Source organism: Notamacropus eugenii, chromosome 3 (genome assembly GCF_028372415.1).
Source record: "Notamacropus eugenii isolate mMacEug1 chromosome 3, mMacEug1.pri_v2, whole genome shotgun sequence".
In the NCBI taxonomy this organism is placed as follows: domain Eukaryota; kingdom Metazoa; phylum Chordata; class Mammalia; order Diprotodontia; family Macropodidae; genus Notamacropus; species Notamacropus eugenii.
This window is the reverse complement of record NC_092874.1, coordinates 382,375,826-382,400,187: the sequence shown is the minus strand read 5'-3', so window position 1 is coordinate 382,400,187 and position 24,362 is coordinate 382,375,826. Positions and strand designations below refer to the sequence as shown.

The 24,362-nt window shown below is 35.3% G+C and overlaps 1 protein-coding gene across 1 annotated transcript in view; it reads right to left on the bottom strand.

Annotated features, from left to right (window-relative positions):
• Positions 1-16,585, bottom strand: part of LOC140497106 (cytochrome P450 3A4-like) — a 43,316-nt gene extending 26,731 nt beyond the window's left edge. Inside the window, exons 1-6 of the mRNA XM_072597666.1 lie at positions 16,421-16,585; positions 11,036-11,129; positions 9,256-9,308; positions 5,650-5,749; positions 4,558-4,671; positions 3,755-3,843 (exon numbers count right to left, since the gene is read on the bottom strand). Of these exons, the coding sequence (XP_072453767.1) occupies positions 3,755-3,843; positions 4,558-4,671; positions 5,650-5,749; positions 9,256-9,308; positions 11,036-11,129; positions 16,421-16,491 (521 nt within the window). The 5' untranslated portion in view covers positions 16,492-16,585. The remainder of the gene's footprint in view (positions 1-3,754; positions 3,844-4,557; positions 4,672-5,649; positions 5,750-9,255; positions 9,309-11,035; positions 11,130-16,420) is intronic.
• Positions 16,586-24,362: the final 7,777 nt, after the last annotated feature.

Sequence of the window (24,362 nt, the reverse complement as noted above, 5' to 3'; positions counted from 1 at the left end):
TACAGAAGAAGAAGGTGACCACATAGGAGAAGGTAGTAACAGTTGTACCTTTGATCCCATATTCTTCTGTCTTGTTCAGATTAGTGACACTATCATTCCCACTTTACCTCTATGTTTTTCTTTGCTTTTGTAATTTTCATATATTTTATTTTTAATTTATAGAATAAAATAAGCATTTCCACAGCATGCTATAGTAAGAAAAAATGCTAGACCATGAAAGTGCACATCTGTTATGAAAAACTTGATATTTCTTTTAAATATATAAAAATGTTATCATGAAAATTTATTTTTTCCTTTTTCTTTCCCCCCAAAGAGATGGCTACTATTAGAAACAAATATATGCATGTATGTGTGTGTTTCTGTATGTGAAATCACTTTATACATATTTCTATTTGTCATTGTTTTGGATACAGATAGCATCTTCCTTTATATGTTCTGTGTAGTTAATTTGGATATTTATAATAGAGAAAATTACTTACCACTCAAATTTGTTTTTAAAACGTGCATATTACTATAAACAATGTTCTCTTGCTTCTGCGAATTTCCCTTTTCAATATTTTGTGCAAGTCAATTCACGTTTTCATCTAGTTTATCATTTCTTTTCTATTTCTAATTTTTTTTACTTTTTACATAAATATAAAATAAGAAAAGAAAAAAGAAACAAACTTAAATACTAAAGCTAAAATAGTACCAAATAAGAAAAAGAAAAGAGCATTGCTATGTGCACAGCAGAATGTCAGAGAGGATTCTAAATAGATAGCAATAAATTTCCTTTTCAAGAAAGCCAATATAATAAATATAAAGCTTTTTATTGAGAACTGTCCATCTTTTCTTTGCTTTCTTGTAGGTTATCTTTTGTTCTCTGCTGCACACTTTTTACTTTGTTCTATTTTCCCTTTCCTTCCCCCTCAAAGGATACAATTAAGTCACACATACACACAAATTTTTACACACCCCTATATATATACATATATATATATTTACTTCCACCTACATATACTATCAATAATTATAGTCATATATAAACATACATATTCATGCGCATCTATGTAAGACTGTACTATACTTATTTATCTATTTCTCTGAGGGTCGATGACCTATTCTTTCAGAAGTCCAAGTCTTTCCATATTATTCTAAGTCTACCAACTCATTATTTTATACCTCATAGCAATATTCCCACCTTACACTGTCTAGTTGTTTTAAATAGCCCAAAAGAAGTTGATAAATATGGCTGACACAAAGTGTAGCTTCCCTATTTTTCTCTTTTGATTAAATCTATTTTAGCCTTAACTTGGTCCAAGATCATGATTGCCAACCCTGCTCCTTTTTCCCTAACAAATTCTACTTTATTCTTTATTCTATGCTTGTGTGTATCTTCGACTTTACTTTTACCTGCTACCTTGCCCTCTTGTTACTTAATATCCCCCACCTCAAGGATCCCTCACTTATCCTCCCATTCCCATTAATCTAAACACCCTTCTATACTCTCCTTAACTTACTTGCTCACTTTCCCTTATAAAAATACCTACATTATCCTCTCCCCATTCCCTGTCCTTGAACATTTTATTTATTTCTGAATTTAGAAGACTTTATTCTCTTCTAAATATATGTGTATTATTCCCTCTTGAACCCATTCCTGATGAAACTAGGATTCCAGGACTACCAATCTTCCTCCCCACATCTAATCCCTCTGTGTCAGTAGTTCCTCTTGCATCTCATGTCTATAACTACTCTTTTAATCTGTTCTGAAATGGTTTTATTTTTTAATAACATATCATACTCAGGTCTACCTTAATCTTTCTTATGAACTGCTCAATAACTAATAACAATCTTAGATCTAAGTTTTACATTTTACATACATAAAAGATGAGTGGTCTGTCGTTACTGAGTCCCTTGTAATTAGTCTTAAAGTTCTCTTGGTTCTCATATGTCAAATCTTCTATTAAGTTCAGAGTGTTGTTTTTTTTTTTAAAGAAAATACTGAAAGTGTGACAATTCATTAAATGTCCATTTTTTTCCACTCAGAATTATGCTAAGCTTTGCTGGATATGATAATGTAAGCCACAACCCCAGTTCTTTTGCTTTTCCATATATTGTGTTTTCATGTTTTTCTTAATAAATTAAATAACAAGTTGTTCTTAACTGACTAAGCCACAATAAGTAGGTTTCTATGGATAGACATTCAGTAAAGGAGGCTAGGAAAGAATGATCAAGCAGACAGGAGGAAGGTCAAAACAGAGCAGAAGTATAAAACACAGAGAACAGAGAGCATCCAGAAAGAGGAAGTGGTCAACAAAATAGGATACTCCAATGGGGCCATCAAGGATTAAAATTCACAGTAAGTCATTGATTTGAAAATTAGTTGAGCAGTAATAGAGATGGAGTTAACACGGAAAAGAAGCAAGAATCAAAGAGAGTTTCATCCACCCCAAAACTTGTCCAGAAAAGGGACCAAACTGGCTGATGACTGGGAAATCCGAGGTGAAAAAACGATGAGTCATTTATCCAGATTAGCTTGGCATAGGGAGGCATATAAAGGTCTTCAGATACTGGCCAGAAATTAGCCCTATGCAATATTCCACCAAATAGAGACCATGTTCCAGGGAAATAAAAGGTTCTAAACAAATACTGGGACATTGGGAACTCATGTAGGGGATAAGAACAGGTGCCAATTGACAGGATGTTATTTCTGACACCTTTCTGGGTCACAGATGCAGTGTGGAATATGCAAGGGACAAGAACCCAGATGTGAGGATCAGCCACAGGCCCTATCAAGGGAGAAGTTCAGAAACAAGCAACAAAAATATGCCTAAGACTCCAGGAAAAGAGCTTGCTCTCGACTCTAGCTTTCAGACCAATATGAAGCCTAGTGAAAAGAATCTCAGATGAAAGAGAAGCCTACAGTTCCTTTCCTCCAAACCAGGAGAGTTTGATGATACTGCCTCAGTACAACAGCAGTCTGTTACGACTCCGACACAATTACAGGTCAGGAACCTGCAAAACTCATACCTTACTGGGAAGGGGAAAAGACAAAGGAATTGATCAGAATTTGCCTCATCTAAGACTACTTGGAAGCATCAAAAGCTCATAAGTTGCCTTTGCAGCCTAGAATAATAAAACAACCAATAATGAAAGAAAGCTGCAATGGAACCAGCCCATGTATTCCCTCCAGAAATGTGCAGAACCTGGAACTAACATAAAGTCTAAAGTTAGTAAGTTGAAAAAAATTAACAAGCAAAAAGAATTCAATAATAAAAAGTTATGGTGGTGATAGAGGCATTCAAAACACAGCCTCAGAAGAAAATATATCCAAAAAAATCTACAAGCAAAGCTTCAAAGGAACTTGGACATATTTCCAAACACAATTTCTGAAAGAGACAAAGAAAGATGTTAAGAAAAGAGTTTCAAATGTTTTCTTAAATATAAGAAAAGATCATTAGTAATTTTGGAGAACTTTTTTAAACTTTCTTAAAACCTTAGTTCAATGATAAATTTGGGAGCCAGTCTACAAAGAGTTCAGAATATGAAAAGACAAAGAAAAAAGGAGCAAAAGTAGAGTCATCAATGAACAATGGATTAATCAAGGTGCTTAGCCTCAGAGGGGAAGATCTTACTATGCTGTCCTTTATCCTTGCTTTGTTAATTACAAAGTCAAAAGAATAGCTCTAAAAGTGGGTGCTGCAGTTTCTGAGGAAAGATGACAGGAGAGAGTCTGTTGCTCCTCAGATTCCTCCAACTGTCGCCCCATACTTACTCTTTCATAGTTACAGGCTTGCTTTTCTCTGCTTCTTTCCACATGTTCTTCACTAATACATCTCCATATTGGTTAATGATGGGAAACATCTAAAATGTCAAATGATAATAGTTACAAGTGGAAAACTCAGTTCCAGAACAAACCAAACTTCCCAAGCCAGAAGAAACAAAATGGTATTTCATTCATTTATTTTTCTTTTTTGTTGTGTTTGTCCTTCATTGCCAAAGAAGATCATGCCATCAAAGAAATGGTGACATGACTTGCACTTGACTTTGTTTTGAGTGAGGAAGGACTGTGTAAGGTCTCCAGCCTCACTTCTCCTCTGAAGTCATCTGGATCCAGTGACTAGATATTGATCAGGATGACTGGAGATGGCCCAGGATGCAATGGGAGACTTTGGTCCCTTTAGGCCAAGGCCTATTGGGTACTCAATTAGGGTGAGGTAACTCCCAAAGAATGTAAACAATCATATATCTATGAAAAGAACAGCCCTTCTTGACCATGCAGTCAAACTACTTCATTTTAAAGATGAGGAAACTGCAGCCAGAATGGTTAAGTGCTCTACCAATGGTTATTCAGTACTTGACATCAGAGGTGAGATTGGAGATCAGGTTCTCTAACTCCAGAGACTGTGTTGTTTTCACTGTGTCACAAAAAGTGGGAAACAAAATATTCCCTTATAGGAAGCTCAAACTTGCAGGCCTATTAATTAGCCATTAAGTGGAGAAAATCATTGGAACTTATTTTGTTTACTCTCTCCTAGACTCAGTTTTCTAGAATCTGACCAATGTCCATTGCTTTACCTCCTTGAGTTTTCCACTTGTAAATGTGGGAGACAACACTGTTCGAATCCTCTTCCATTGGTCATCTTCAACAACTGAGATAGCAGTTTCCAAAATCCCTGCTGGACCAAATCTCTAGCAGAAAAAGATAAAAGGCAAGACCATTTTTGTACTAAGTTGTGGAACCAGAACTGGAGACCTTTTGTACTTTTCAGTATAAAAACTAATTCTTCCTAAATATCTACAGTCTGTAATCTGACTCTTTATAGCCCATACACTCTGGTGACAAGAATTTATTTTCTGAGATCTTAAAAGTTGTGACTTTTGTACCTGTAGGAGCAGTTTTCAGACTGCATCACCACAGAGGCTGCTTCCCAGGATGATGACTAATGGTACCAGCCTAAAAGCATTGAAATTTCCAGGGTTCCTCAGTACCATGTCTTAGACTATTTCTCATGGCATCTGAGGTGAAGTGTTGAAGGTAGTGGTGATCATGGTGGAAGTGATGATAATTTGACGTGCCTAGTACATATCACTTTCTGTGTCTTCCTCATGGTATCAATTGCTTCACTTATTCTGACTGGTCTGTCACTTACATGATAATTGTTTGACAATTGGTGGGGAGGGCCAGCACCTCTTCCACATGAATTTTTTGCCAGGATCTTTACTGGGAGTGCCTACCCAAAAACAGGAAAGAAGCCTTGGGGTACTTCCAGGACTATGTATTCTGTGCCCATCTGTCCTTTGGAGGCAGCAGATCAGCAATTATTGCCTGTGGAGATGAGGAAAGCAGTCCATCTTCCACAGTGACTTTTCCCTTTAATAATGGTCTGCATTGTAAACAAGTCTAGTTGTTAGGGAGGCATCACCACTCCCAATTTTGGGGGGCCCAAGAGCTGTTGATAGAGTTTCAAATCACCCAGAAAGGCTGCCTTCTGCCTCCAACTCAAGCTGCATTGCCCTCAGCTATGACATCTTACCTGCCCTGTGTTCTGCAGGAATGTCAGTAATGAAGTTTAGTCTTTATAGATGGTCTAAAACTCAAGTCACCTTTAATATACTTAGCATGCTTTCCCCATTGCTGCCAGAATTACTTTTCACACCACCACTTACTCGACGATTGGTGAAGACAGAATAGCACTCTTTTACCATCACTGATTTGATAATCTCTGGGTCCATGACGGCCAATACAGGTTGTCTGCCATCGAAAAACCTGTACCCCCAAATGGAACAAATTACATCAGTCACCAAGTTACACTGTTGGAAACAGAGATTGCAAATGGAAACTATAACCTGGTGGGCATTAACTTGCTGTTGACTTATGTTTTCTCTAATCTGAGATGTGGAAGTGAGTCAGGAATTTAAAATAAAACTCAGTAGAGAATAGTTTTGACATACTTAGTGTATACTTAAGTTAGAATCCAACTTCAGACATTTCCTAGCTCTATGATCCCATGGAACTCAGTAATATCTTTCAGATTCAGTTTCCTCATCAGCAAAATGAGTGAAAAAATAGAATCAACCTTAGAGAGATTTTGTGAGGATCAAATATGAGAACATATTTTGTGAGGATCAAATAAGAGAACATGTACAAAGTACTTTGAAAACCTAAAAGTGTAGATTTTGTTGTTGCTTCTGCTGTGAAGTGTTGCAGGAAAGGAGAATAGCTTCATTGAGGAGGTGACACTTGAATTGGACTTTAAAGAATGGTCAGGTATTCAGTAGGAAAAGGAAGGGAGGAGGGCATTTCAATGACAGCAAACAACCTGAAGAGTCACAGTGGCATGGGAGTAGCAACTGTTTTTGGAAGCCAAAGAGTCATCCAGTTTGGCTAAAGACCAAAGTAAATAGAGAGTACTAATAGGGAATAATCCTAGGAAGATAAATTGTTAGTTTGTGAGGTAGAGCCTTGAACATGAACCAGTAGTTTCTGCATTTTACTTAAGAGGCAACAGGGAGTCAGTGATGCAGATACATGAGCATAAAAATATAGTTGTATTAAGAATGGACCAGATGATCCAAGAAAATTCCAAAGGATCCATTCATGGTGAAAAGTACCATCCATCTCCAGATGGATAACTGATGAACCATATTGCTTTTCACTTTATTTTACTTGGGTTTTCCATGAATTCACATGTATAATTTATATGTTACTTGCCTTCTCAATGGGTTATGGAGGGAGTGCAGAGATGGTGATTACTACAAACTCTAAAATTTTTAAATTAATGTCAAAAGTAGTTTTTTAAAATGAATATTTTATAAATGGACCAAGTAGAAGGGAGAGTGGAAGTAGGAAGAATCCTGTCAGGAGGATGTCACAACAATACTTTAGATGAGTAGTAATAACTTCTACTAATATTGGTAGTAGTGGCAGTAGGACTATAAAAGGAATTTAGGAGATGTTGCAAAGATGGAATTGAAAATTCCAGGAAACTGAAAGAATTTGAGGTAAGACTGAGAAAAAAGAATGGAATAAAACCCTCAAAGTTATGAAAATGATAGCCATATTAATCAGAAGTTTCAAACTCATAGGTGATCTATAAGCAGTCTTGGTTACCATATTGACCATATTAAAATGAAATTGAAAAATGTTTAACAAAATAAATAAAAATACAGTACAATATTGTTATTTTTTGGTCATTTCAGTCATGTGAAAATATTCATGACCCATGTAAGGCTTTCTTGACAAAGATACTGGAGTGGTTTGCCATTTCCTTCCCCAGTTCATTTTACAGATGAGGAAACTGAGACAAACAGGATTAAGTGACTTGCTTAGGGTCACACAGCAACTAAATGTCTGAGCCTGAATTTGAACTCAGATTTTCCTGATTCCAGACCTGACACTATGCCCACTGTGATACCCATGGTCCCAGCCAAAGTTATGTAAATGAATTTGAATTGAGTGAAACAGTTTTTCTATGAATGGTCTTTTTCCCATAAGAGAAGTAGAAAACTCTGTTATTAGGATTCAGCCTAGAATGAGGGCTTGGAAGTTGGGATTGTTGGAAGAAAAGAATTTGAGTGATACTAGAAGCTGAGGTAGGAAAACATTAGAGTACCATGCGATAGGGTCAAAGCCAAGCACTGAGGCAAATAAAACCAAAGGGAAGGAAGCAGAACAGGAAAATGGTCAAGAACCACCATGTATAAAAAGAGAGAGGACTACTAGGTTTACTGACAGTGAATGGGAGAGGTAGAAGGCAGTAAGCTGATGGTTAAATTGTGAAATTTCAATTCTTAATTTTAGCATTAGTGAAATTATTAGTTAAAAGTTGTGAACATGGCACATGGAGGTGGGAAAGGAACTCTTTGGAACTAGAGAGGCTGAGGACTTACATGGTCAGGCTATCAACCGAAATATTCTTTTGTAGCCAAGAGCAGAAGACGAGCAGAGGAAAGATGGTGAATCAGGCACCAAGGTTATTGAAAAAGTTGGGAAAGTTACTTGGAGGTGAACAGATAAAGAGGAAAGTATTTAAGGGATAGTGGAAGAAGAATGATTTGGAAACAATAATGATTAATGAATATGCCTTCCCCATTTTCTAATCATGTGAGTATTGGGTGGAAAGAGTAGGAGACAGAAGAGAAGGAATATGATCTTTTTTAGGTTGAGTGTAAGGTTTCTACTAAAACAAGGAAATAGAAACCAAGCTGGTAGAAATGTTTAGAGATTTGTAGGAAAGTTGGTAGATGATAGGACAAGGGTTCTTTGAAGGACAAAAACAATAGGAGATGGAAAATTGGGTTGGAGTGGGCCTGGGAAGTAGTTGGAGAATTAGAATAAGGAAAAGTGTATACATATGTGTGTGTGTGTACACACTCATACATGTACATACAATACAATACATACACACATATGTACATATTCATATATTTATATATACATCTAGGTATGTGTATATGTACGTATGTATGTATGTATGATCTCTTCTCATTGAATTTTGGCATTTTTGAGGGAGAGTGAGCTGAAAGTTTATAAAGGCTATGTTATGTTGCTGATTAATTTTCATTGCTTTTTAGTTACAGTACCTGTTATGGACTGTGTGTATTATGGCAGACTAGTAAAAGCAAAACCTTTGTGTTAGTGCTCAAGAGCTAAGACTAGGAGAGAATTCTGGTCCTCTTCTCAAATCTCTAGAATTTGGGGTAGCTACTAGGAGGATCCAGACTACATATCATGTGCTACACTAATGTTCACCACTACATTATTGGTTATTCATAGAAATTAAAGCAAGATTAGTTCATGTGATGTTACATAATTGGCTATTACATACATAATTATACATCATGAAAAACTGCTAACATTTCTAAAAATGCCACTATTGTTTCATCTTTTTTTATTGCTATACTTTTTACATGTTGAATTACACAATAGAATGGAAGCTCCTTCAGAGCAGGAACTCTTTTTCAATTCTGTCATTGCTCAGCAGGTCTTTACATAGTAGGTGTTTTATACAATGTTTCCTTGTTTCTTCAACATTCATATTATCATAGCACTGAACTAAAAACAAGGGGACATGGACAGTCTCCATGACCCGGAGGAATATCATACTAGGCACATCCGTTATAATGCTATGGATCTGAATTAGAATTTGGAGGCATTAAACATTATCTTCAATACCTCTATCTTCATAAATATATTTGCATTGTGTGGGAAGCTACAGGAAATTCACCATAGAAATGTATAGGTATAATGGAAAGATTACTTATAATACTCACCCCCAGATTTTCCCATATTTTTTAAAACAAGCCAGGTCAAAATTTGCAAAACCCTGGAAAAAGAATTTTTAAATTAGGTATTGCCATGAATTCTTAATGATGAATGATGTTAAAAATGCCTTGTATTAGGAATTTAAATATAAAATAATAGTGTTTTACTATTTTTATCATTCCCTTCACTTTGCCTGTAGGTTGTTGTCCCTCCGCATGCCTACTTGTTTACATCTGACCCATCTCAAATGTGGTCACTTTCATGAGGTCTTTCCTGATCTCTCTAGCAGAAAGAGATTTCTCCCGAATTCTTGCTCTTTAGATTTTTACTATAATATCTTTTCCCAGAAAAAGGTTTAAAGTAGGGATTGTTCTATTCACTGTACTTGTAATCCAGTCCCTAGACCATCATAGGCACATAATAAAATGGATTTATACACTCTAAACACTTATGTTCTCACTATATTCTTATTTAAATTGCAATTGTCTCATTATATGTCATTCTCTGTACTAGATAACAGGCTCCTTTAGGTGATCAGTCATTGATTTTTTTTTTATCTTTGTATTTCCCCTAATGCAGGGCTTCTTAGCAATTTAAGTGTCATAGACCTTTTTAGTAGTGTAGAAATGCCTACAGACTCCTTCTCAAATTGATGTTTTCCAATGCACAAAACATAGAGCATTACAAAAGAATCCAATTTTTCTAAAAATAGTAATCAAAAAATTCACATTTTCTATCATAAGATCCTTGATTTAATGCCTATCACAATGTATCATTCAAAGTAAATGATTAAGAGATGTTTGTTAAGAAATGATTGTTTACATAATTATGATGATCACAATTCCCTTTTACCTTTAATAGTATCTTACACTTTCTAAAGCTATCTCACATCCACTTCATGAGTCAATGTGTCTCATTTGATTCTCACAACTGATGAGGTAATCAGTAAACTGAAAGAAAAGTAGAATGGTTTCCCCATCTCGGCGACTGATCCATCAGTCTGGGTTTTGATGTCTTGTTCTTTCCAGCACATGATATGGCTTCTGATATAAAGCTTCACGTGCAGTCTGTCCTATCTATGCAACAACATCTGGAAATAAATGCTCTTAGCAGAAAGTTATAGAGGTCTTTCAAAACTGCCCTCAAAACCAAAAATTCCTGGGTTCAAGTTCTGATTCTCACACATGCTGATTGTATGACACTGGGCAAGGTAATTAATCAATACTCTAGATTATTCTATAAGACTAAAAGTTGTAGGAAAAGTCAGGTGATAATAGCCATTACCTCACCTGGGAACTCTTGTGCCAGTTAAAATCACAGGTCTAATCATCATCCTCTAAAGCACTGAGGGCATTGGACTCAAAAGGAAATTCTCTTTGAGTCAATGGTAAAATCTGCCAAAGAGTATTATTAATGCTGAAAACCACTAAGGAAGAATTTACTGTAAAATATTGAGTTGCTAAAACTTGTTAATGAAGCTCTTTGTCCCATGGAAAGAGAACCTGAATACTAACACATGCTCCATCCTATAACACTGAAGGACACGCACTGTAACAACTTTAGAAAATCTAAAGTTGTACAAAGAATCAGAGGATCCTAGTCTCAAGCTGGAAGTCCAAGCCTCTCTCTCATTTTATAGATGAGGAAACTTGAGTTTTAAGAAGAATGACTGATTTGTCCAAAGTCACATAACTAACAAACATGAGAGCTGGCATTGTACCCATCTTCTGTGCCAAAAGCAAATGCTCTTTCCACTGTACAGAGTGAAAGAAATTCATAGAAACTTACTTTGTGAGAAGAAAGAATAGTTCCAAAGAAAGGAAGAGGTGCTGGTCCCGGAATTCCTAGGTCCTTAAAGAGCTTGTGTGTATAGGTCCCATATCTATAAAGTGAAGGAAAAATACAGACATTAGAGCCAAGGCAAAGACCAAAGACATAAATGGTAATTACTTGTCAGTTATCACAAGGTAAGGAGCTATAACTGTAACTCGGAGGTAAGGCAGGGTTCACTCAGTTCCAGGTGCCAAAGGGGCACAAACACCCAAGGCTAAGCTGGATTTCCTTGATGCAATAAGGCCTGAAACAAAACATTAAAACAAAACATGTTCTTAAGTTTGGCAAGCCTCGAGTAAACCATCTCCAGCACTGATGCTTAAATATACTCCCCCTCTGCCTGGACTCATTCCATAATCACTACAGGTTAACTCTATTGTGCTGTGACTAGGACTGAGACTTTTTTGCTAGACTAGATTCAATCTATGCTCAATTCACCTTACATACAACCAAGACAGATGAGGACATGAGCCTCAGACCTGAAGCCCTCCTTTCTAGGACCCAATTCAGTACTGGTACCTTGGACAGCAGACCACTCATCTTTAGAACCAGGACACAATTTCCAATATCTTTCACTCAGTTTAATGATCCACTCTAACACCAAAGATTTAGATACCACACCTCTTACTTTGGGGACCTTATATACAGGACAAGCTATTTACATCATTCCTAATATCCCTCCCTCCTTAATATTAGAAAGAGAAATGGCTGCTAGTATACACCTAGTATAATAAGACTATTACTTACTCTTCCATTTAATAGAGAGTTCTCAGATGACTTAGCAAAAACCACCCACTTCCCTTGCCTCCATTTTTCATTCTCTTTTCCCTACATGTCATAGTTCTGCCCCTCTCAGATAGCAATCCAGCTCTGCCCACCTCTTCCATTGTGTCCTCTTAATCTACATTCTATTATCAACACATTTCCTTCATCTCCTGGGTTCTCATGCCCTCAGGTATACTAGTCCTGGTGGAGGACTCAGTATGCTCCTCCCTTACTCCTTATTTCCACTCCCAGACCCTTCCTCTGGTATTATCACCCTTTGCATTACAGCTCTCTTTTTTCAAGCACATCAGACACTGGCTCACTCTTTCTCTGCAGTCTAACCCTGCCCTTATTCTAGATCACATAAATATTCAGTTAGTCCCCAAAATCCTCTGACCTCCCTATTCTTAATCTCAATTCCCATGTGCTATTCCTTCATTTTCCATCTGCCACATAGAGGGATAGTAACAATCTCGACATCATGATCACCCCCAATATTCCTCTTCTATGATAAAGGATTCTAAAAAATTGGTTTATCTGACCACATATTATAATTTCTTTCCTCTCTACATCTTTTTTTTTTCATATTTACCTTGCACTCTAATCCCAGAACCACTACCATTCAGTATCCTCCTAGATTCTGGCTTCACTTTTTTGGCAAAAATAATAATTTTATATTAACAAGCATTCGCTCATTCTCCCTCCATCATCATCCACCACACACTCAAACTGTGAAAAGAAAAAGGAAAACAAAACCTGTATAACAAATAGTCATTCAAAACATATCCCCACATTGTCTGTATCCAAAATTGCATGTCTTCCTCTGCATAGCGGCTCCATCACTTCTGTCAGCAGAAAGCATTCTAAACCATCACAATCCCTTGGACTCATAGTTAACCATTATGAGGATCAAAATTTTTAAGTTTTTCAAAATTGATCATTTTTAAAATATTAGAATATTAGTTATTCTCCTGTTTCTGCTCACTTTGTTTTGCATTCCATTCAAAGTGAGATTCAAGTCATACTCGTCCCCACCCTTCCTCATTTATTTTAATGTCTACTTTCGCCTCCAATTATGGGATATGTCCCCCTCCCATTACTCTTCTTTTCTTACCGATTATATTCCCTCCTCCCTTTCCTTTCTTCTTAAAGATAATCAAAACATTATAGAAATCATTTCCTAGCCCTCAGTCTTACTTGGCCCTTCTATGATCTCATCTGGTACTATAGTTCTTACAAACTATTGCCTTGTGTTTCTTGCCCAGTTGGAATGCAAACATTTCATCTCTAAAAGATTTTAGTCTTTTCCAATTTTCACCTTTTTATATATCTCCTTATTCCCAAGTTTCTGGTTTAAAGGTCTTACTTTAATCTGGTTTTTTCTTCAAGAACACTTGTAATTTCTCTATTTCATCATTCCCCCCCACCCCAGATAATTAAACTTATTTTTATTGGCTATGTTATTTATGTTATTATATGTTATTATTGTGTATGTCTTTTGCTTTGGGGAACAACATATACCACACTCTCTGCTCCTCTTCAATGGAAGCTTTTAAATTTTACTAGATCCTGTCTGTGGCTATTCATCACTTAGCACTGGCCAATAGTTTGCTTTGCTTGGGAGTCTTTGTATATTGTTTCTGACATTCTTAGGGGTTTTCATTCAGACATCTATCTCCAGAATTCTCTGGCAAATTTTTTTAATTTTTACTTTGCCCTCCATATGAATGAAATCTGGGAAGTTTTCTCTTCTTCTTGGAAGATTTGGAAAATCTTCTGATTTTTCAAAATATGATTCCTGAGCTCTTTTATCTGGTCATGGCTTTCAAGTAGGTCATTGATTAAAATGATCTCTCCTTGATCTGTTATCCAAGTCATTTTTTTTATATGAGAGACCTTATATTATCTTTTCCTTTTCAATCTTTTGGCTTTACTTTAATATTTCTTCTTCTTTCATGGAATCATTGTGTTCTGTTTTGCCTCTTCTAATTTTCAAGGAAACAGTTACTTGGGTAAGATTTTGTACCCTTTATGACAAATAGTCAATTCTCTTTCCAAGTGTGGCCTGCACACCTCTCATTTTCTTTCTATTTCTTTTCTCTCTCAGGCTCAATTAATTTACAACATAATTTTAATTAAAATTAAGAATTAAGAATTTAATTAAAATTAGGAATATCAATTCCTAACATTTGCATTGCAAGACTGTATCACAGAAATAAACAAAATATTATGTTCAAAATTGGTTAAAATAATTGTTCATTACCATAATCAAATATAATAGAATGCCCCACAGTAATTCTGGTTAATGTACACAAGAAAATAAGGAAGGACCTTTAAGAGATGAGGTATAGCAAAATCAAAAAAATCAAAATGATTATACAGTTACACTGTAACTTCTCCTACATAACAGAGGGATGGGAAGGAAACAAAGCAAAGAATGTGGTAAAAATTTCTGGCAAGCCTGAATGGGAACTGTGTTTTTTCTTCTTTCCATGTTATTTATATGTAATTTTACCTGATTCTATATTGAAGTAAGATTGAACTAAGATTGTGACTGCTGTTTCAAAGGCTCAGCTCATTAAGTTTTGAATTCACAATAACATTTCTAGCAGTTTTTAAAAGAATTTGTTGATATACCATTCATCATCTGTATATTTACTATTCATATTATTTCTTCATCTAGGGTATAGCTTCCCTTCTTTTCTTGCTTAGTATATCTGTTTGCTATTATAACTTCAAATTAGTAGGTTCCAAAGATATACTATATTATGTGTTTCACTTTATATTATATTTGGGGTGTGTTAGAATGTATTCCCAGACAGACTCCTTCTCTTGTTTTAAGCTCAAGTTTCTCATCTTTCAAATTAGGAGGGAAATGAGGAAGTTGTAGCAGATAATCCCCAAAATCCTTCCTAGGTCTCATATTCTATGCTGCTATAAACATCGCAATATATCATTAATCTCAGCCAGCAATACCTCAAAGCAGCACACATTGGCAGTTCTGACTTCCACTATGGGACTTGGGATGACAGAATCTAGAGTTTTAGGAGGCTTTTGAGTCCATCTTCAGAGTCCTCTCATTATATGACTGAGGAAACTGAGACTTGGCATTTTAAGATCCTTAGCCCAAGATCACATACATAAATAGGCATCAAGAGACGCATCTGAATTTAGGTCGTTTCACTCCAGAGTGCACTATCGTTCTGGTTTGCCTCCTAGCCATCAGTGTTACTGTGATTTTAGCATGAACGTAGAAGGTCTTTGTGGCATCTGATGTCCATATTTCTTCAGTTCTGTGATCTTCTAGTGTTTCCTTATAACTCTAAGAAAGAAAGTGGGATATTGGGATTGTGATACTAAACTATCTCCCCATTCAATAACAACTTCAGTTGTCCCAGACTATATCCATGTGGAGAATTAAAACCAAGTTGTCTCTATTCACTTAAAGGGGATTTTGAAAATCTTAGTACACAAAGGGCATTTGAATATCAATTCCTACTACCTGGCTAAATTAGTGTTGATTCAGAGTCTACAAGAAAAAATAAAAAGGAAAATTTATGAAGTTCTGTGAATTTTCCTTTAATATTAAGCAGTGACCACTATCTCATTTTGTGGTAACTTTTTTTTTTAATTTGCACACTAGGAATAAATAAAGGCTTAAGTACAAAATATTTATATCCTATAGAGCATAATTAAGTTGTAGTCCTTAAAGTCATCAGAAGCCTAAAAATATAAAGGTAGCAGATGTTTAGGGTGTTGCAGTATCTGAAGTTGAGTGTCTACCTGTTCTCCTACCAGGAAAGGATGCTGGGCCTAATCAGCTTGTAGGAATTACAACACTAGACAAAACTGATCAACTTGTATTTTTTGTACAGAAAAGCTTCCATCTCTGACATGCATCTATGACATTGACCAGTTTTCTGTTCTCCTGCTTTATGAGGACAGAGGTTAGTTAAAGGAGATAGATAAAGCAGAACCAGAATTTTTAGAATGCTAAGGATGCTTAACTTTTAGTGATACTCCCAACTAAAGCCTATAAAAAGACATGTAGAAATGCCATATAGAATTTCTATAAACTGGATGAGAGGAAAGACTACAGGCTTTTTTGGTCAAGATAAAATTAGCAAATAAGTTGTAACTTTTCAGACTTAAGAAAATACCTCTTAAACTATGAAAAGTAAAATAATAGAGAGCAAAATTGGAAAGGTAATATGAAAAACACACACAGTTGACATGAACTCAGATTTCTTTAAGAAGTTTTCTTTATTTTTAAGTCATGAAACCAACACCAAAGGAATATCCTCAAAGTCTATTCTTTTGGGAAAAGACAGTATAGTCTTTGATTGACGAATTTATAGCTTTCCCTTGGTCCTTTTTCTAACAAACTATGTCAATTCCATTATATGAAGAAAGCATTTTCAGTTACGGAAATTCTAAATAACAGATATATACATTATGCAGAGAGTAGGAGCAACTAGAAACCAGTCATTGTGAAAGTCCTGTGAGAGTCACAAAGGAACCCGGGTCTAATCTCTTGATCAGTTGTAGGGGGTAATAAAGGAGGTTATCACTTACAGAAACAGGAGAGTCAGGAAGAGAACAAGTAGGGCCCAGGTTCCAGCACTTAAGCTTGGGATGATGTTCATTGTGATGCTTTCTAGTCAGCTTTTTACTTCTGTTCCTTTTCCTTGTCTCTGTTTTTACCCTACTTCTTAAACCTCGACTTTGAAAGCTACTGTAATTCCCTGACAAAATCTGAAAACAATATATAGACTGCACAACAGCAGGGGGAGTTAAAAGGTCAACCAATGAAATTGTGATCCAACTGGGGAGTTTTATGGTCCTATACAAATCTTCTCTAAAGTCTCAGAGTTTATCTTTATTGATCTTATGTAAGGGAAAAAAAGTTCATGGAACACTGTGATGGTCAGTTGAGTTCAAAAAACACTAACTAACCATTATAAATAAGTATTGTTACAAACATCTTTGGAGGGTATTTTCAGTCATCCTGATTTATCTTTTACTACTGGACCCAGATGACTCCAAAAAGAAAGTGAGGCTGGTGACCTTCCACAGACCTCCCTCACTTAAATCCAATTCACTTACAAGTCATGGCATCACCTTCCTTATGTTGTGGTCCTCTTTGAGAATGAAGGACAAACAGCACAAAAATCAAAGAAACATTTTCAATGCTCATCAGAAATAGCAGTGACAAAACCAGAGTTGAATTAAAGTTTTATGAAGATTTAAGTAGAAATCAGTCAAAAGCATATATTGAGTGCCTATATTTGCCAGGTACTGCACTTGGCACTTGGGAAACAAAGATGAAAATTTTGCTGCAGCTATTAATAGTTGCTTGAGATTAGAAAAGTTATGAGTCAGGGAACCATGAAAAAAGAGCTGAACTCTGTTTCATTAGGCTTAAGTTTGAATGAAAGGTCTGCTACCTATGGCCTCTATGATCATCAAAAATGTGTTTTACATCACAGGACCTAGTATTTCTTATCAATAAAATGAGGTATTCTGGAAGCTCAAAGGTTTCTCCAAACCCAGGATGTACCATCTTTGAGCCTTAACTTTATCATCTAAGAAACTGAGAAAATAGTATTTGTAGTACATTTCTAAAAGGTTTCTTGTGATACTCAAAGGAATTAATGTCTGCAAAGAGCTCTGCAAACTTTAAACACTTTATAAATGCTAGTGATTGCTAGAAGTGTCCTCTGCTAATGAAGCTGTACATGAGTAGCTATATTGTGCAAACCCCTAATGTATTGGGAGGAGAATGAAATGCCCAGTGTATGTTCTCTAGTCATCCACAGAGAAACATACCTGGAGGAAGTCTCTATGGAAGTTTTGCAATGTGATCAAATCCCAGATTGCTGACCAGTGTTATAAACATCATCCCAAGACAAGTAAGAACTCTCAGGTACCAATTAACTGTTAGCTTCCAACTCATGATAAGAAAAAAAAATCTGTTCATCTGCTTCACTAAATCACATAATTATATTGTTTCAGAATTGAAAGGGACATGAAAGAATATATTAATACAGCAAATATATGATCAGGCATCTTGTCTGCAGCAAGCCAAGCAAGTGCTCTTTCAGTCTTCCTTTTCTTAGTTGTTGACGTGTTTCAGTCTATCTGATTCGTCGTGAAGTTTCTTTGGCAAACATACTGCAGTGGTTCGTCATTTCCTTCTCGAGTTCATTTTACAGATAAGGAACTGAGGCAAACAGGGTTAAATGACTTGCCCAGGTTCACACAACTACCTAAGGCAAGATATGTACTTGGGTGCCCCTTACTCCAGGGCTGGCACTCTATCCACTACACCACCCAACCCTTCACTGAAGACCTCCAAAGAAGAGAAATCCTCTACTTCCTGAGACAGCCCAATTCTAGTTCTGGGTAGTTCTAATCCTCAGGAATTGTCCACTTTCCTCAGGCCAACATCTATCTTGCTGTAACTTCTATAGCTGGTCCTAGTTCTGTTCTCTCCTGCCATGTGAATCAAGTCTAACCCTTTTTCAACGTGAGAACCTTCAAACATTTGAAGACAACTAGCACACCTTCCTAAACTGTCTCTAATCAAGCAAAGCATCCTCACTTCCTTCAACTGATTTTAAGATGGTGTACTAGAATAAAGCTACCTACCATGATTGATTGTGTTTCTTTGGATATTTTCTTTTATTTTTCCAAGGTCATTTCTCAGATATAGGGGCTGTAACTAGCACATCATTTCATGTTGAATATGAGGATGACAGAGGATGGTGCAGCTGATACCTTCCTCATGTAAGAAATGATACCCCCTTTCTTTTCACAATTCAATTTTGTTTTATTTTCAATTCCATATTCTCTTTCTCTATCCTCTCTCCCCCACTGCTATCCTTTGGAGAGGCAAGAAAAACAAAACCAATTACAACTCTGTATATTGACGCAAAATAAATTCCTACATTAGCCATATCCTCCAAAAATGGAAAAGGAAGTTTAAAAAAAAGTATGCTTCGATCTGCAATTTGAGTCCATTAGCTCTCTACCCTAAAGCTGAACATCATGTTTCATCATGAGTCCTTTAGATGTGATTTGATATGGTGCTTCAGAGTTTCATAGACTTTCTAAGTTGACTATTTTTACCATAATGTGAGTGTATAAATTGTTCTCCTGATTCTCCTCACTTCACTCTGTTTCAATTCAAAGAAGGGTTTACAGGTTTTGCGGAAACCATCCCCTTTCTCTTACAGCACAATATTTGTTTCATCATACTGCCATATTAGAACTTATTGTCACTCCCCAATTGATGGATATCCCCTCAGTTTCCAATTGTTTGCTATTACAAATAGAGCTGCTGCAGATATTTCTGTACTTATGAGTCATTTTCCTCATTCTGTGATTTCTTTGGATTATAAAACTACAACCAGTGTTGATAAATTACAAGTGTATGGTAAGATTAATAGCTTTTTGTTCACAGTTCCTAAGTGTTTTGTATCAATTAAGCTAGTTTATTGTTCCACCAATAATATATTAAAGTACCTGTTTTCCTATACCCCCTCCTGTATTTGTCATTCCCCCTTTTGTCAACACAGCCAATCTGTTGGTTGTAAGATGCTACCCTAGAATTATTTTAATTTGCATTTTTCTGATTATTAGTGACTTAGAGCATTTTTCATATGACTAGTTATAGGATGGATTTATTCCTCTGAAAACTGCTTATTCACATTTTACGACCATGTATCAATTGACAAGTGGCTCTGTTCATTTAAGTTTAACTAAATTCCCCACTAATCTTAGAAATGAGACCTTTGTCAGAAAAACTTGTTGCAAACATGTTTTCCCAGTTTCTTCAAATTTCAGCTGCATTAGTTTTATTAAAGCAATATCTTTTTAAGTTTATACAACCAAAATTGCTCATTTTGCCTTCTGTGAATCTATCTCTTATTTTGTCATGAACTCTTCCTCTGTTCATAGATCTGACAAGTATTTTCCCCCAAGCTCCTCTAATTTGCTTATAGTATCATCCTTTGTATCTTAATCATATGTTCATTTGAGGTTATCCTCATACATTGTGAGATATTGACATATATCTGGTTTCTGCTAAACTGTTTTTTCCAACACTTTTTGTTGAATACTGAGTTCTTCTCCCCAAATCTCGGAACTTTATTTTTATACTATGCTCATTTGTTTCTATATATTATGTCCCTAATTTGTTCCACTAATTAACTCCTCTATTACTCAAGATCATTTTTTTGTTACATACACGGCTTCGTGGTAGTGTAATTTGAAATCAGGCACTGCTTAGCTCCCTATCTTTCCACTTTTCTTCCATTTATTTCTTAAATATTCTTGACTTTTTGTTCTTTATCCCACCAGTTACACTCCCTATCATGCCTCTATTCAGTTCCACCATTCTTACACTTCTGTTCTGGGTACCTTCTCTCCCACTCCCACTCCCTCAGTTTCTAACTTTTTTTTCTGTGTATTGTCTCCCTCAGTTAAATTGTAAGCTCCTTGAAGGAAAAGACTCTTTTATTTATACCTACAGCATCCAGTTTAATTCTTGACACATAGTGGGTATATAATAAATGTTTATAAAATTAAATTGAATTGAAATTCAAATGAATTGCGTTATTATACATAATTTTGTTCTAGATTCATAAAACAATCCTTTGATAGTTTGATTGGCATCACACTGAATAAGTAAGCTGATTTATGTGATTTTATCATTTTTATTATATTGACTTGGTCTTTCCATGAATAGTTCATTTTTGTCCAATTAGTTACATGATTTTTATTTGTATAAAGGGTATCTGGTAATTATGTTCATATAGTTCCTCTGTGTTTTGGAAAGTAGATTCCCAAGTATTTCGTCTTCTCTGTAGTTACTTTATTTTATTTTGAAGTCACCTATTTTATTTTTATGGCTTCATTCAATTTTATTTTATTTTCGTTTCCATATTATACCCTTCCCAAACCCTCCCTCATCCAGTCAGAAGGGAAGAAGTACAGTGCCTATTAAATTACTGTATTAGCCATGTTCAAAAACAAAGGAAGGAAAGAAAGGAAGGGGAGGGGAGGGGAGGGGAAGTTCCTTCAGAACTGTGGTGGGTCATTGGGTTGGTTCAGGTTACAGTCTTTCATAGTTGATTATCTTTACTCTAATGCTGTTACTATGTAAATTGTTCTCCTGATTTTTCTCACTTTATTTTGCATTAGTTCATGTAAGTCTTCTGGTGTTTTTCTGAAACTATTCCCTATATCACTTCTTACAGCACAGTAGTACTCCATCACATTTACATACCATAACTAATTCAGCCATTTCCAAATTGATGAAGACTCCCTCAGTTTCCAATTCTTTGCCGTCACAGAAAAAGTTACTATTAATGTGTGTGTGTGTGTGTGTGTGTGTGTGTGTGTGTGTGTATGTTCTTTTACTATTTCTTTTATCTCTCTGGGCTGTATGCCTAGTACCAATATTGCCAGGTCAAGGGACCACACAATGTAATGCTTTTGAGAGTAGAGTTCGAAGTTGTTTTCCTGAGTGGTTGGACTAGTTCACAGCTCTAGCAACATTTTATTAATGTACCTATTTTCCCACATTTTCTACAGCAATCTCCATTTTACTTGTTTTGTCATCTTAGCCAATCTAATAGATGTCAGTTTGCACCTCAGAATGGTATTATTTTAGCAAATATTGTATTTATTTTGTTACATTCTCAAGTTCCATTTTAAAAATTAACATAATTTTGATTTTCAATTTTAATCCTTCTCTCTGGCCTCCCTTGACCTCTTGAGAAAGCAAGCAAGATGATATTGATTATTGATGTGAAGTCATCCAAAATATTTTACCATATTAGCCATGTGGGAAAAAAACACAATAAAAATAAGATCTATAAAAAGGAAAAATATTCTTCAATCCGCACTTATAATTCTGCAATTGTCTCTCTCTCTCTCTCTCTCTCTCTCTCTCTCTCTCTCTCTCTCTCTCTCTCTCTCTCTCTCTCTCTCTCTCTGTCTTACTTTGAGAATTGGGTGCATTTCTCTTCATGGGGCCTTTGCAGTTGTCTTGGATCATTTTTTTACTAAAGTAGCTGTGTTTTGCAAATGATCATCATTGCAGTATTGTTCCTACTGTGTACAGTGTCTAAGAGAATGGTTTTAATTTGCATTTCACTAATTATTACTGATTTTGAGCATTTTGATACAATTACTAATAGCTTTGATTTCTTCCTCTGAGAACTACCTATTTATATCCTTTGACCACTAATTAATTGGGGAATCATTCTTATTCTTACAAATTTTACTTAGTTCTTCATATATTTTAGAATGATATATCAGAGGAACTTGCTGCAAATATGATTTTCCCAGTTCCCTGTTTTCTTCTTACTTGAGTAGCATTAGTTTTGTTTGTGCAAAAACTTGTTTGATTTTATTTATTCAAAATTATTGATTTTACCTCCCATGAAATGCTCTATCTCTGGTTTGGATACGTACTCATCCCCTACCCATAGATCTGATAAGTACTTTCTCCCATGGTCCACTAAATTCTTTAAGATTTTACCACGTCTAAATCATGTACTAATTTTGAGCTTATTCTGGCACGTAATAGGAAATTTTGTTCTAGGCCGAGTGCCTGCCAGACTATTTTCCAGTTTTCCCAGTAATTTTGTCAGATGATGAGTTCTTGACCCAATAAGTATGATCATTAAGTTTGTAGTCCATGAGGTTATTGTGGTCATTTGATATAGCATATTGTGTAACCTGTACAATCTGTCTAAGTTGTTAATTATTTCGATTAATTTTTATTTGAATCTCTAAGGTTCTATAAATAAACCATCATATGATCTGCAAAATGTGATAGGTTGCTTCTTCTTTGTTTATACTTATTCCTTTAATTTCTATCTGTTGTCTCATTGCTATAGCCTGCAATTCTATTAGAATATTGAATTGCAACAGTAGCAAGAAATAATCTTGCATTTTTCCTCATCTTATTGGAAAGGTTTCTAGCTTAACCCCATAACAGATGATGCTTGTTCTTCATTTTAGGTACCTACTATTTATTTTCTTAAGGAAAGATTAATTGATATCTACACTTTCTAATGTTTTTAAGAGAAATGGCTGCATTTTGTCAATATCTTCCAAATTTATTTAATCATATAATTTTGTTTAGTTTTATTATTGCTATTGTTAATTATTATATATTTTTAATATTGCAATTGTTCTGCAACCCTGATGTAAATCCCATCTGGTTATAAAGCATCATCTTTGAGATATATTATCATCTTAGTAGTATTTCCTTTAAAACCTTTGCATCAATATTTATTAGGTAAGTTGAACTATAGTTTTCCTTGCCTATTTTGACTCTATATTTGTGATTATATTTGTGCCAAATAAGGAAATTAGTAGGACCTCTTCTTTATTATTTTTCAAATAGTATATGTAGCATATGACATGATAGTTCTTAAAATGTTTGGTAGAATTCCTTTGTAAATCCATCTAGTCTTAATGTCTTTCTTGTTTTGGGAAGTTCATTTGGGTCTCTTTCAATTACTTTTTGCAAGATAGAATTATTTATGCAATGTATTTCCTGTTCTGCTAACTAAGCAATTTGTACTTTTGTAAATATTCTTTCATTTCAGTTTTATTAGATTCTCAGTTCTGTTGGCACATGTATGGGTGAAATAGCTCCTTATTTACTTTTTTCATTTCTTCACACCTTTTTCATTTTTTAGAGATAATCTGGCTTTTTTCTTTCTTTTTAAAATTCTATCAGCATAAATCCAAACTCCAGTTTTTGGGATAAAACTCAGTATTTGGGGGGCAGTGTTTGCTTGGCCAGATGAAACTCTTAAGGAGTCCACCAACTTAGAAAACCCAGATGTTGGTGCTTCTCTCTCTGGTAACTAGATTGGTGTGATTTTTCTAAGAGATAATGGCATTTAAATGGAAATTTTCCTTTTAAAAATCAAGACAAAACTCTCCAGTTGTGAATTTTCATGTGCCTGACACAGGTTGGAAATAGATATGTCAGCCAAGGGAGCTACACAGTGATATTCAAATTGCTACACAGATATCCCAATACAGGCTTTAAACCTATTATCAAAAGACCAAATAAACCTTTATAATTTGGCCAACAATACCAGGCAAGAAAACATCTGCTCAAAAACATTTTGGGAATTTTCATTTCTAATGGACTCGGGGGGTCTTGCTAAATTGATGGAGTTACAAACATTAAAGTAAAATTTATTCAAGAAAGATAAACATTTTTCAATAGCCTAGGAGCTTCACTTATCTAAAACTATATAAATGGGATCTAATGAAGATTTGAATGAATAGACTGTTCATTTGAATAATAATATCACTCCGTGATGAAGAATTAAAGAATAAGTCAGTCTTTAGAACCCAATGCCATAATATGCAAAAAAGGGGACAAGAGCAAAAGAAAGACATGTTGCATATTAAAATATTTGAATAATACAGAAAGTTGGAAGTTTTAGTGTATAACAATAAACTTAACTACTTTCAT